This window comes from Stegodyphus dumicola, chromosome 8, assembly GCF_044657685.1.
Source record: "Stegodyphus dumicola isolate Sdum_Otavi_A_Nest chromosome 8, ASM4465768v1".
Lineage (NCBI taxonomy): Eukaryota > Metazoa > Arthropoda > Arachnida > Araneae > Eresidae > Stegodyphus > Stegodyphus dumicola.
Window position 1 is genome coordinate 171,887,789 of NC_140775.1, and position 14,671 is coordinate 171,902,459.

The 14,671-nt window shown below is 33.3% G+C and overlaps 1 protein-coding gene across 2 annotated transcripts in view; it reads left to right on the forward strand.

Moving 5' to 3' along the window:
* The first annotated feature begins 529 nt into the window (after positions 1-529).
* LOC118205230 (glutathione S-transferase 1-like) overlaps positions 530-14,671 on the forward strand; it is a 159,217-nt gene continuing 145,075 nt past the window's right edge. Inside the window, exon 1 of one of the 2 annotated variants that reach the window (XM_085822751.1) lies at positions 530-714. In XM_085822751.1, the coding sequence (XP_085678877.1) occupies positions 571-714 (144 nt within the window). In that variant the 5' untranslated portion in view covers positions 530-570. The remainder of the gene's footprint in view (positions 715-14,671) is intronic. The other variant, XM_035377537.2, reaches the window with a different exon arrangement.

Genomic DNA, 14,671 nt, shown 5'->3' on the forward strand with positions numbered 1-14,671 from the left:
AGCGCGCTAGACTGTGTATCGGAAATTCTAAAGATCATTTTAAAATTATTTTGCAATATTGCTGTTGAACTGAATTTTACGGTAAAATCTGAAAGCTTGCAGATTTTTTACTCTTTTTGTTTAAAATTTTAAAATTTTGTAATTATTTTCTTTAATGATAGTTAATTAATATCTTAATTAATTATTTTCTTAATAAAATATATCTTATTATTCACCAAATAAGACTAACTTAAATGAAAATACCACCGACCGAAACGCCTTCTTAATACATATTTTTGCTGATTTTGATGTACAGCCCAAAAAGTTTTCCGATGCATAACTAAACCAAACTAAACTTAATCCTTCCTCCTCACGAAATCAAAACTTTTTTGAAGCAATACCGTTATAGGTGAAAGATTTTGTTAGCCATAAAAGGACTTCTTTCCATCCACAAGAAAATGTAGGGAAATTTAAGAGGTTTAGGGAACATTTGAGAAACAAAATGGGGATTATTGCCAACGGCAAGATGAAGTTCTTTCCGTTTTATTAGATCGCCTAGTGTAGAATTCGGAACTGAGAGTGCGGAGAGCAATGGTTCTCATTCTGTATATGATGGAGATCAGCCCACCTTGTAGGGCAGTGCTTATGACAATCAAGTACTTGGGGATACAAGCGGAATTAAGAGAAGAAAATTTAGTCATTGGTCATCCAAGGCGACATCCGGAATTTTTAAAAGTAAGAAATCTTTCCATTCCTTAATGCTTAGAACAACTTATTAATTGATCAAGTTAAAAAAAATTATGAAGTAGAAGTCTTAATTTTTGTACACATATTTTCATATTAGCACACATCCAGTATTTGTATATCAATTTGAAGAACCGTAATTTTTTAATACCCTTTCATAGCCTTTATCAAATCTTTTACTTAGAGGATACTGATTAAAAATGATCTCAATAAAATTATTGTTGTCGTTTTTTTTCGACACTTTCGGCTGCTTACTTTTGAAAAATATGTTATTTATGTAATATGTAATTTTTAATAAATTAACACTTTAGAATACTAGTTACATAAATTAAACAAGAGAAACACAAGCTTGGATATATGTATAAACAGAAGAAATAAGTTTCCTTTTTTCCTACCGAGCGGGCAATAAGATGTTCCATATAATTCCAGTGTTATATAAGTTTAAAGCTCCGAAGCGTAAATAATTCATTGTAAAAATAATTAGTTCAAAGGGGTTTGTTCCTGAGGGACTAATCTTTTCATTTTACGACTTTGCGTCGAATCACTCTGAATGTCCATTTCACTTTTCAAACTGTTGCCACCATAATATTATCGCCCTGTATTAGATTTGAAGAAATTAAATAATAAAGAATCCGCATAAATGTATATATGTTTCTCACATTGTGATAAAACAACGGTACCTAGAACCATCCAATTTTGAATGACGTAATCCTCCTGCGAATATGGGCATGTGGAAGCCAAAATTTGAAATTTGGAATTTGTTTTATTAGCGATTTCATATTTTGTAAAACTTTAACGAATTTTTGATTAACGAACTAAAGGATTTCAAAGCGAGTAATGGCAACGTTGTACAGAAAAAACAGTTTTAACTCCAGCGCGCGAGACTATGCATCGGAAATTCTAAAGATATGCTCAATTTAAAATTATTTTGCGATACTGTTCTTGAACTGAAATTTATTTACGCTTTATTTATGTTTTAAGTGCGAAGAACATGATATTTAATAAATAAATGTAACACACAAAATGTTAAAAAAAAGGCCCCTTTGGACGTAATTTAAAACCTGAAATTTTTCAGATTTATTTTTATTTTATTTTCTTTTTCTGGGCTTCTTAGCAATTTTCTGCAGCAAACTTTACTTTGTACTTTGCATATTATTAACTGATTGAAAATTTCAATTTCTTCATTTTGTCGTCTGTCTTTAGAATAAAAAATACTGGTGTAATGAAATCTTGTAATGATACATAGATTTAAAGAATTTCTGAAGAATGCGGGTTACGTCGTCTTTCAGATCTTTTACTTACAGACTACTTATTCAAGCGATTTTCATAAAATCGAAGTTTCCGTTTTCTTCCGATATTTTCTGCTGCTTACTTTTGAAACATAGAGTTACAAAATGTAATTTTTCATAAATTAACACTTTACTGTATTAGCTATATGAGTCAGAAAAGAAAAACACAAGTTTGGGCTAATGTGTAACTGGCAAACATTTAAATTCCATTAGCAGAAAATTGGAGATTTGTTCTCAGCTATGATTTATGTGTTTCCTAAAGTTAGAATTTTTTATTTATGTGAACATATTTAATTACAGAATTCAGTATGAAAGCAATAATTAAAGAAGTAATCACGTAAATAAACATTTTGTTGAACTTCCGTCTTCTAAAATTTTATTTCCGGTTTCAAAATTAAGCAGTCAAGTAACTATTGTAATTCTTCTAAAAGAGATAAAGACAAATTTTCACCGGAATTGGAAAGGAAAGAAACATGGCTTTAACGCAATAGGTTGGGAGGGGGAGCAAAACTCATGTTTTGACCGAAATTATCATATTGGGTTATAATTAGTGATTAGAAGATTATGTACTGTAGTATTTGCATTCTCTTTATTTTTAAAATTATTATTAGAATTAGAATTTGGAGTTTTTATAATTCAAAGTTTTGTATTCAGAATCTTAATATTACTGTATGCATCGTAATATTATTGTATGCATAGGAATATAAATAATTCAATAAATTATTAATTTCTAAAGACCGTAACATATAATTCTCTTTGTTGCTTAATATATACATTTTCAGCAAAAAAGTTTAAATTAGCTTTAAATTAGCAACAACTTTTGTTTTTTGTATGTAGTAACAAAGCACTTGAGAGTTAACTGTCTAAAGGGAGGGATGCGTTCTTAGAGAAATTTTTAAAGAAACTAGCTGGTATTTGAATTACACATAGGGAAATGGACTGTAGTGTTTTTTGTTTACATTTTAACTTGCCATTCTCTTTAACGATGTTAAAAAGAGAAGGGGAAAAAGTGTGATAATTTGTTACTGTAAATTAACGTTAATAGAATTATCTTTTGGATATTAGATAAAAAGATCATTAGATAAAAAAATTTTTTTTTGTTTTTTTGTTATTGGATATTCAATTAAACTGTTACCAGAGGAGTGAAACTCATTACACCTTTTTAATGGAAAAAAGATTAAAAAAACTTAAAAGAAATATTTTTATTACGGTAATAAATGGCATGTGTTATTTTTATGAGTAATTAACTTAAAGTACAGTTCTTTTGCTAATTAAAAATTGAAGAAAAAAAGCTTAAAATTAAAACAAAAGGGAAAAAATGATATTTTTGAACAGGAAGGGAAAAAAATTCCTTAAAAGTTTTTTCCCTAATGATAAAACACTTTAATAAACAATAACAATAACGTGTTTAGAAGCTAGGTTTCAGAAACGAATTTCTGAAACTACATCTAATTGATCAAGTTGTTAAAAACTAAAGCAATTAAGAAAACTTATACAGACGATCCTCCAGATATTGTGAGTTTGATCTCAATTCATCGTAATCAGTTGAATATCGCTGTAAAACGAGTCTCATAAATCGAATCTTCACAAAGTATATAAAAGCTGTATTTGCGTTACACATGTGGCAGACTTGAAAGGAGTACATCTCTTTTTTTGCTTTTCTACTGTTGGAATAGCGTATTTTATTATTTTCAAGAAGTTTTGCGTTCGAAGCATGGTTAACTGACGCAAAACGCTTTGCGTTTGAGGTTTCTTTTTCTATTTAAAATTAATAATTTATAATTTTTTTTTTTTTTTTCACTTTACACTTGAGCTTTTAGAGACAATCGTACGAGTAGGGCAGCTGTAGATTATTAATAACCCTAACTTCAGTATAATGGTGTGGGAAAAGTTTCAAATATTGTGCGAGTTAACAGAGTATGCATTAAATGTATGAAATATATTTGAATTATTGTTATATTCTGGAAAAATAAAATAAAATAAATTCAAGATATCAACGATTTTTGCAGTACACAAAACTAATTGTTGTAGAGTCATTAGGATTTGGAGCAAGGAAACTGAAGAACGTACAATGCTCTCGCTGGGACTCGAACCTGGACCTCTCGAATGCGCGCCGAGTGTGCTACCGTTACAACACGAAGGAATGCGGAAAGGAGGGAGAAAATACCTTATATTGTAACCTATTGAAGACTTAGATAATATCATAATGCTACAGGCTAGTAGAGTTCTTCTGAGTAATTAAGCCAGAGATGAACATGAAGAAATTAACACTTAATTGTAATACAAAAAAGTTCAAATAGCAAAGTAAACAGAAATGTGTAAGACAAAGATAGGATAAATTCTTCAGTTCATCTTAACACGCAGATCTTTAATAACTCAAGTCACCAAAATTCTTCACAAAACGATGCTTAAGGCAGTGCCTAGTACAGTCACATGACTGTACCTAAATGAATACCTGAACTGGCTGACTCCCGGCTGTCATGCACAGATCTTAAATTGTGCCGGAGCTTACCGGAGCTAGCACCGGAACCCTAAATAAGGAGGCCTCGACACTTGCTTTTATGTAAATGAACAACAATTTCAGTAAATTTATATTAAAAATCGCTTATTAAATTTTAATTTATCTCTTTACATTTTACTTACTTTTATTTATTTAATTACTTTAATCTTTATTTAAATAAATAATACCGAATTAATTCTTAATTAATTCAATAATAATTATTAATTAAATACTAATTATTAATACGAATTAATTTGATAATAATTAAATATTTAATTTTTACATTAATAATGATTTTAATGATTATTTTATTTATTCTTGTTCCTCTTAGCTGACGGTCTTCCATAGGGCTCTGGCACTTCTAATTTTAGAAATTAAGCTCTGGTCATGCAACCGGTATATACATATATGGTTGCTCAAACACACAAAAATGTTTTGTAAAAAATCACTTCTAAAGTTTTCAAAAATGTGTTTCTAGAAATTTCCAGAATATCTCCAACTTGGCCACAAATTACCAAATATCGCCAGTTTGACAAAAGAAAAGAAAATTGTCGCCATTCATAGATAAATTGTGTATTATCTATGAATTACAATGAAGGAAAGCATAATAAATGGATTTTACATCATTTTATAATTCTTATATTAATGCTAAAAGAAGTTGCATAAATGTAAAAAGAAGTGTGATATTTTGAGTTTTATTGAATAAGAAATTATCTTGTAATTTTCCAAAGAAATTTTTTAAATAAGTGCAAACCACAGAAAACTAGAATTTTATTTAGTAAGATTTTTTTCATTAAAACTAATTTTAAAATTTTGCAGTAAAATGATTTTCCTTCTATTCTCTTTTCATTTTAAGTGTATAAAACTCCCTCTATTCTTCATTCATTAAATTCAACTTCAAGTGATGTAAAGCTTATTAAGTGATAATTTCAAGATACAATTTTAAATTCGGTGTTGCATGAAAAAAAAATAAACAAAGAATTAATTTTCCTAATTGAATTAACCAAAAGCTTCAACTCCAAGCTAACAAATGAATGTAAATAATTTACACGATACTAAACAACAGAAAAAAAATAAATTAAGTAATATTTTTAAAACTCCTTATAACTAGCCAGAATTTCTTGACGCAATATGTTTATTTATTTATTTTTAAAATTTCATTTCCAGCTTTTAAGTTTACTTTGAAAGCAATATTAACTACTTATCATTCAGTACTACCAGCAAAAACATTTATTTAAAAATAAATTACATTTCAGAGCTTATGCAATAAATCAGTTATTTCAATTTCTAGTGTGTCTAACGATTTCAAAATTCATTTGCCTCAGTAAGAAACAAGAAACGTTCTTGTGGCAACCACTTTTAGAAGTAAGTATTACTGAGCCATCGAAATTGAACATTAGCCTCTAAACTCTAGAATGACCGCCTCCGCAGAAAATTAAAACAACCCGAAATCGTCAGTGGTTAGAGAGGGTTCGTTATGTTATTATTACTCGTATTTACATGTCGCCTAGAAGAGTAAATCTCAATTTGGCGTCCACAGGCCGTATGTATGCCTCGAAGCAATTTTATGCGGCTCGCTAATACATTTCAATTACGTATTTTTGGCAAATACGGTTTTCAAAGGATTTAAAATTTTAGTTATTTGAAGTGTGAGTTAACACTATTAAAAATAAACATGAATAATGCACCAGATCTATAAATGGATTAATTTACAATGAGACATAAATTTTACTCAAAGATCTTTATTCTTACTTGTTAAAAAATAAATAAGCTCAGTTACGAATTTTTGCACCAAGAATAATCGTTTTGTTCGAGAATGCATTTATACGTGAAAAGCTTTTTTCACTGTTGAAAATTAATAAGAAAAATACCCGATTGACGATGAGCATCTGTAATCCGCGATGAAATACACTCATGTCCATAAATTAAGGATAATTTGGCGTCACGCGGAAATCGAACTCTAAAATAAACACATCGCCTGTAAAATCACTACACACATCTTCAACAATCGTATGCAAATTTCAGGAAGTAACCAGATGACACCGATGGTACGTCACAAGGACGAGAGTGTAAGAGAGTGATATATAAGGAATACAGGCAAAGAAGTGAAATTGTTCGCAGGCGCTTTATAAGCATTTCAGTGCAATAACCGAATAGTTATGACACAAAGGACGCATTTGGATGATTTTTTACGTGGTAGAATTTTCGGCCGTCTGGAATGTGGGCGTACCCAACTGGAAGTATCAGACGAACTTGGAATTGCCCAGAGTGTCATCTCCAGATTTTTGCAACGATTCCAAGATGATGGTAATGTGAGTAGACGTTACAGCACAAGTCGCCCCAGATTTACAAAGCCGAATGAGGACCGGTATTTGGCAGTTACTACCAAAAGAAGCAGGCGGAGCACAGCCTCAGACCTGTCTCGTCAGCTCTCTTCAGCCACTGGTACAACAATTTCAAGGCAGACCGTGTACAGACGCTTAGGGCAGATTGGTCTATATGCTCGTAGACCTGTCAGATGCGTTCCTCACTGTCGCCTGCGGTTAGCCTGGAATAGAGAGCATGTATTGTGGACACCGCAACAGTGAGCTTGTGTGATGTTTTCCGACGAGTCCAGGTTTAGCTTGCAGTCTGATTCTCGCCGGACTTTCATATGGAAAGCTCCAGGTACCCGTTACCACCAAGAAAACATCATTGAACGACACCGTTACGATGGTGCAGGAGTGCTCGTTTAGGGTGGAATTATTCTGGGTTCCAGAACTGACCTGCATGTTCAAATTGGAACCATGACAAGCCAAATCTATCGGGACGTCATTCTGAAACAACATGTACGTTTGTTTCGGGGCGCCATGGGCGCACAATTTGTGTTTATGGATGACAACGTCCGGTACCGTGCAAACATCGTAAGCGAATGTCTTCAATCGGAGGATATCACCCGTATGGACTGGCAAGCATTCTCACCGGACTTGAATCCAGTAGAGCACGTGTGGGACATGCTTGGCCGTAGAGTTGCAGCCCGTCAACCTCCTCCTACATGTCTACCGGAACTTCGGAGAACATTGCTTTTTGAGTGGTGTAATATCTCCCAAGATCAGATCGATAATTTGATACTCAGCATGCCCAGGCGTTGTACGAACTGTATTGCATCGTCTGGGAGACATACAATGTATTAACAATCATACCAACCATGTCCATGGAGAAAAAATCGGTAATGTTTTTAATAATATCAAACATATAGCATCTTTTTTTGCTCTTTATCTTTTATTTAATAAATAAGCTTTACAAATAAGTCAAATTTGTTTTGCTTCTAACTCTTCCTTTGCCTGATTTTGCATTATCCTTAATTTATGAACATGAGTGTAATTTCAAGTAATTTTTCTTTGAGGCTACAAACTTTAAAAAAAAAAAAGCTTTAACAAATAAAAGAAAGGGACTATTATATTATTATTTATTCTCAAGTTTTGCTCCACTTGGAAAATTTTCTCTGAAAACTTAGAAAGGTTTTTCATAATTTGTTTCTTTTTAGTTTAAATTAAAGAAGATTGTTTAATGATTAATTAAACATGTTTGAACTATTCTATATCTGTCTGAAAATGTAATATTTAGCTATCAATATATTTGAATAACAAAGTATACCTAACAAAAATGTCTTGCAGGTTGCAAATTTTGTATTTCAAGTAGAAAATATAAATTAAAATTTTTTTCCTTTTGCGATAGCATGCATTCGGCCCGCATGCAGTTTGAGCCCACCTAGAATATTCAGAAATACCCATAAATGTCTACTTTTAATCAGATGGGAGAGTCTAAGGACACTTTCAAATATCTAGCTCTGAAAATCAACCACAGAAATATAAAATTCAAGGCAAAACTGTAGAGATTATTAAATATTTCGGACCAGAAAATATGGAAAATAAGTTGTGGTCTCATCGGCACTCCAACAACAACAGATCATCCAGTTGCTTGTTGGATGCGTTAACTTCTTAAACCGGTATCCCTTCTACAAACTATCCTCAACAGAGCGTAATTTTTTTAAAAAACTTTTTGGGATATCTGATTGGTAAAATTACGTTATAAGGCATATCTCCCTTGGGTTCCCTCCTCGCCCTTTAAAAAGAGGGGTATATAAGGTATTTTCCCTCTCTTTTTAGTATGCCTACGTGGTGTAACGGTAACACACTCGACACGACTCGAGGCCCAAGTCCGAGTTCCGGCGAGGGCATTGCACATTTTTGAAGTTCCTTTTTCAAAAAATGCGAATAACTCTACAACGTGAAAACCAGTTTTTGGGGAAATTGTAGGAGGGAACTACGCTTCAAACGAAATATTTTCAGTTCATTTTCAGTAAATTCCACACAGCCTACGTTGAATACAATTTTCAATGAAACGTGTTTCGACTAGGAACCCTCCAATGGTTCGCGAGGAAGATTTCTCGGAAAAGTTTCTACTTACCTCATGCGTCGTTAAATGCGTCGTTAAATTATACCAAAAGATCACGAAAGGATAATCCAATAATTCCATTTTTGGCCGTTAGGTTACGTTATGTTAACACGGCACTTATCCACGTGGCATGTTATCTTTAATTTATCTCTCAAACAGTAACTAACTGATCGATTTAAAAGCAGTAAACGTTGTACGATTGTACGTTATTTTAAATATTAACTTCTAGATTCATGCAGACAGAAAGATGACTTACCTTCTAAATAGAGTAATAGAAACTCAAATACCGGTTTACACTAAACCTATTTATTAACACGTGATCCTGATGTTTACACAAGCTATACAATCACAGAAGTTAGAAAAAAATGCTGCAGTTAAATTAAAATATTAAATATAGAATGACACACGTTTAAATAAACGGCAATAAATATGCGGCTGACGAGACTAAAGCCAATAAATCATAATTTAATTTAGTGGGTTATTTGTATATATGCATATATATAGTATATACATCATTGATATGATTTATTATGGAGGAGTCTATTATGTTTTTATATTCTAGAGCTTAGATGTGCAGATGTTCAGTACAAATTAATTCATGAGTTAAAGTGTTAGCGTTCCCAAGTGAGAATATGCCAAAACGAATATGATGAATTTCTAAAACTCCGTGTCCAGGTTGCCTGTGTATTATCCTTCCGAAAAGTTTCTGATGAACGCTCTGATTAAGAGCTTGAAGAATTTCTTCAATTCGGATAAATTCCTGTTCAAAACTTCAGCTTCTTCAGGACAAGTTGAATAAGGAAATCCCTATTTTTGAAGCAAGCGATGAAGGCTTGGCTGTTAAATGATCAGATTGCTTTTTTGAAAGACTACTTTTGAAACCGATGGGTCACAACTACATTGCATTTTGAAAAGTCATTTCTAAGAATAGGCGAAAGAATGGACAAGAACACAAGAATAGACGTTTTCTATTCTTGTTTGCAAGTCGCCATTTTTCTTGACTGTATCTTTCAATGGGAGCTGGCCACTACTGGCGGAGTTGTAAAATTGCTGAACACTGGGAGTTCGAGTTTGATGCTTGGCGAAAGGGCTGGCTGCAGAGCATTTTGATGGTTTTAAAAAACAAATAAAAACCAGTTTAGCTTAAAAGTCCCCCACGATTGAATCCGTCTGCTTAGGCATAGCCCTCGCGTCGTTTATCATAATCAAATAAAACCAAATCCATACCATTTATCTCATGGCCGACTAGGATTTTAACTCATGCTAAGCAGCAGATTTTTGATTTTGCATTTCATGTAATTTTCTTTAAAATTGTTGTCCCAAACGTGTTGTACTGAATGCCAACGCTCTTTCATACTAAACAACAGTAAGCGTATAGCAATTTCTAGTCAGAAGTGTTTGTATTCATATTGTGCTCCAGATTTTGACTAAGCCCTTTCAATTCTTCTAAAACTAAATCTGTTTACCAAACTATCCAAACTAAGATGTGATTACTAATTCAGAAGTCAAACAACAAAAATCAGCGTTATATTTCCAAAATTTTCACAGGACTAGTTTCGATGGTTTCCCCGAACCACCATCCTCAGCTGCAAAACCGCAAATGAACAAGATAGGAAATAATGATTAGATAAGATAAGAAAGCCTGGACAAGAATAAGCAAGTGGCGCCATCTGTTGGTGAAACCAGAACTAAAACATAATTTCTTTAAAGGCCGAAGGCAAATTTGGATTGGAATTAGGATCGTTAACTAGAACAGAAAGATTTTTATGAATGTGAACACACTTTCAATTTTTCTGCTGCCAAAATTATTCAAAAAACATCTTCCATTGGAGAACTGGATTTTCTAGAGGCATTTCACATTCATAAAAATCTTTCTGTTCTAGTTAACGATCCTAATTCCAATCCAAATTTACCTTCGGCCTTTAAAGAAATTATGTTTTAGTTCTGGTTTCACCAACAGATGGTGCCACTTGCTTATTCTTGTCCAGGCTTTCTTATCTTATCTAATCATTATTTCCTATCTTGTTCATTTGCGGTTTTGCAGCTGAGGATGGTGGTTCGGTAAAACCATCGAAACTAGTCCTGTGAAAATTTTGGAAATATAACGCTGATTTTTGTTGTTTGACTTCTGAATTAGTATTTATTCGGCGTGTTATTGTGTCTTAAGATGTGATTATTAAAAAGAGATCCAAAAAATGTTTATCCTCTTTTAAAGATGTACCAAATGAAGCTCTCTACTAGTTTTTCCTTTCGCTACCTAATTGTGGCATTGCTTTCATGTACAAAGGAAATCGTATTTCGAATAATATAAAACACTAGAAATTTGACTTTCCGCTCTTCTCCTCCCTTTTTTCTTCTACTTTTCCTTTTCTTTTAGTACAGTAACATCTTTTAATTTCTACGCGACTTAGCATTTATCAGACCAAAATATTGTTGATGCAGTGATTCGTGATTCAAAAAGAATTTCAGAATTTTTTCAGACCAGGCACTTCAAGATCATTTTTCTCTCCGGCTTACCTCTCAACAATGGTGATGACAGCTATGGAATAGATACTACAATCCCTTAATATTGTAACAGCTTTAAATATTGTTGGTAAAATCTTCTAAAATTGAAATAGATGAAGAATAATGTATATTAAGCGACGAATAGGCAATGTATGAAATGCAGGCTCGATGGCCGCATGCGGTTCTCACACGAAGAAAGTAATTAATTAGTCCAAAGGGCGTCAGCCCAGAAGGGCTATTAATTTCGTTTTGGCATTTTGCGTTGGTTCACTTTTCAAATTGTTGCCACCGAATGTTAGAGCCCTGCATTATAGTTAAAGAAATTAAATAATGAAGAATCTACATGAATGTATGCATGTTTCTCGCATTGCGAAAAAACAGCGGTACCTAGAGGCATCAAATTTTCAATAAGTTGTCCTTCACTAGAATATGGGCATCTGTAAGCCTGAACTTGAAATTTGGAATTTGTTTTAGGATCTATTTCATATTTTGTAAAAATTTAACGAATTTTTGATTAAAAAACTCAACGATTTCAAAGCGAGCAATGGCAACAATGTACAGAGGGGGGGGGGAACATTTTTACCTCCAGCGCGCGAGACTGCGTATCGAAATTTCTAGAGATATTCTCATTTTAAAATTATTTTGCGATACTGCTGTTGAATTGAATTTTATGCGAAGAACATGATATTTAATAAATAAATGTAACACACAAAACGTTAAAAAAAAAAAAAACGCCCCTTTCAGCGCAGTATAAAATCTGAAAGGCCTTCAGAATTTCATTTATTTATGTTTTAAAATTTAAAAAAACGTTTTCTATTCTTGTTTGCATGTCGCCATTTTTCTCGACTGTATCTCTCATCTTGTGAAATTAAAGAGTTAAATAAAATCACTGCTATGTTCCATGAATGGAGCTTGCTTCAACTGCGGAAGAAGTATCACAATACATTCTGTTGCAAAAAATTATATGCACCCAGAAAGAATTGAGCGGCAACTACGAAACTCGGCAGTCGTATAGTTTTCGAGTAGATAAATAAATGATGAAAAACCGAGCGAGCAGTACAAAGAATGTGAAAGGTAAAGTGAATGAAGAATGCGAAAGGTTGCCACTCCTGGCAGCTGTAAAACCGATGCTCGGTTGGACATAGAGTCTATTAAGTTGCCATTGTTGCTCTACGGTAGATTGTGCCCACAAGTGGAGCAACTGGTCACCGAGTTGGGACGTATTTGTACTCGACTGAATTTATCTGCTTAACCCTTTCTGGCACGCTACCTTTTAAAGTTGGAATTTTGATAAAAAAAAAGGTAGGCAGTCTAATTAGGTCTAAAGGAGTACACAGGTAAAATTTTGTGAAGATAGCACTTATCGTTTTAATTCTGTGGGTGTGCCCAAAGTGGGCACACTGACTGAATAGAGCTTCGAAAAGAGTGCTGAAACGAGCATTGTTGTCAATGAACTGACCGATGAGATGCGGAGAAACAAAGAATACAGACTCTCAGTTATCCTAGATTATTGGTAAGCCCCGTCTGGGCACACCTAGGGTTCGCCTTTTGATTTTAGGCAAGATTTCAAGGTAAAAATTTCAACTAATATAGAATAAGGAGATTAGCATACAACCAAAATAATAACATAGAAATTTTTTTTCAAACAATTCCTTTTATACCCTAAAAAAATCTGGAAGATTTCTTTGAAAAATGAGGGTCTTAAAAAACTAAACATGGCTAAAATATATGGACTGTTTTGTGTTGAGCTGCGAGCTACTATAAATAAAGAAGGTTCAGAGTAACCTATAAATCCTTTTTCATTCAATTTTTCTAGGCGTACAGAAGGAAATTTTTAGGTGTGTCCAGGCCGGACACACTGTGCCGCAAAGGGTTAAAATGATGCAGATATGTTCGACGAGCGACAAGTCTGGAGACCTGGTGGAGTAGTCGAAGACATTGTTGGGAAAGTTGTACTGTATGTGGCCGAGAGTTGTACTGCTGGAAAACAAAACCTGGACAACCTGCTAGCATAGGCAGTGCGGGCTACAAAATGTCGTCAACGTACCTGTGAGCAGTCAGAGCACTTCGCAGCACTATTAAAGATTAAAATTATTAAAGGCTGTCAAAACCTGTGTTCTGTCTGTGTGCCGCTCGGTTACAAATGGTAGACTTTACCGCTCACCTCTCTATCTGCAAACACGTATGCGGCGGTCATCACCATTGAGAGAAAAGCGTGATTCGTCTCTGAAGACCACATTTCTTCAATCGGACTCTATCCAGCTTGACGAGATTACTTATGGTGGAGTGTCAATGGAAAGCGTCTTAACCCTTTGTGGCTCAATGTTCCACTACATGGAACACCCAAATTGAATCGCTTCTGAAACCTTTAAATTCAACCGTAATAAATAAAAATACCTTTATAATATACTTTGAACTTTTCTTTTCAAACAGTAGATAGCAGCATATCACAAGGAGACGCAGAATTTTCATTTATTATGTGTTATTAAAATCCACTTTATTTCAAGTAATTTTCTCTATTTTTTTAATGATATAAAAAAATTAGGCATCTAGCTGTACTCCAAATTATTTGCTCTCTCTATTTTTTTTTTTAATCTTTCATACAAAAACTATTCGCAGAATCATTGAATGAAACCGGGTGTTCCATTAGCGGGAACACTGCGCCTTTAGCGATCTCATGCTGTTACGAATCAGAACATCTGTGCTTAGAACATACGTTGTTTACGTTTTCTGTTTACGTTGTTTTTTTGGGGGGGAGGGGAATGAATTAAAACAAAGCAGTATTGAGGGGTCAGGTTTGTTTTGTGTTATGAAAGGCCTAATATTGGCATCTCGAATTTTTTGGGAGTAGTTCTTTAGGTGGGAATTTTATTAGTAGCTTGACTCATCTTTACTTAGACCTGCGTGAATTTTTTGCTGTCGCATTTTAGTCTCATTCTCGTTAATTTTCAATAATTGTGTAGATATTTTTCGTGTATGTATATATTATAGGCTTATTTTTCTTTATTGTTAATATTAATCGTAGTTAATTTTCTTATTATTAATTTTCCATAAATGGCGCGGAGAGGTCTAACTCTTTCCGAAAATCTGTAAATATTTTTGTATATAGGACTTGTGTATATAGATATTTATCTCATTTATCCGTATATATTCAAGAATATTGTGTGTATCCAGGAAACCATGTATACAGCCATAATACAGAGTTTTTTCATTCTTA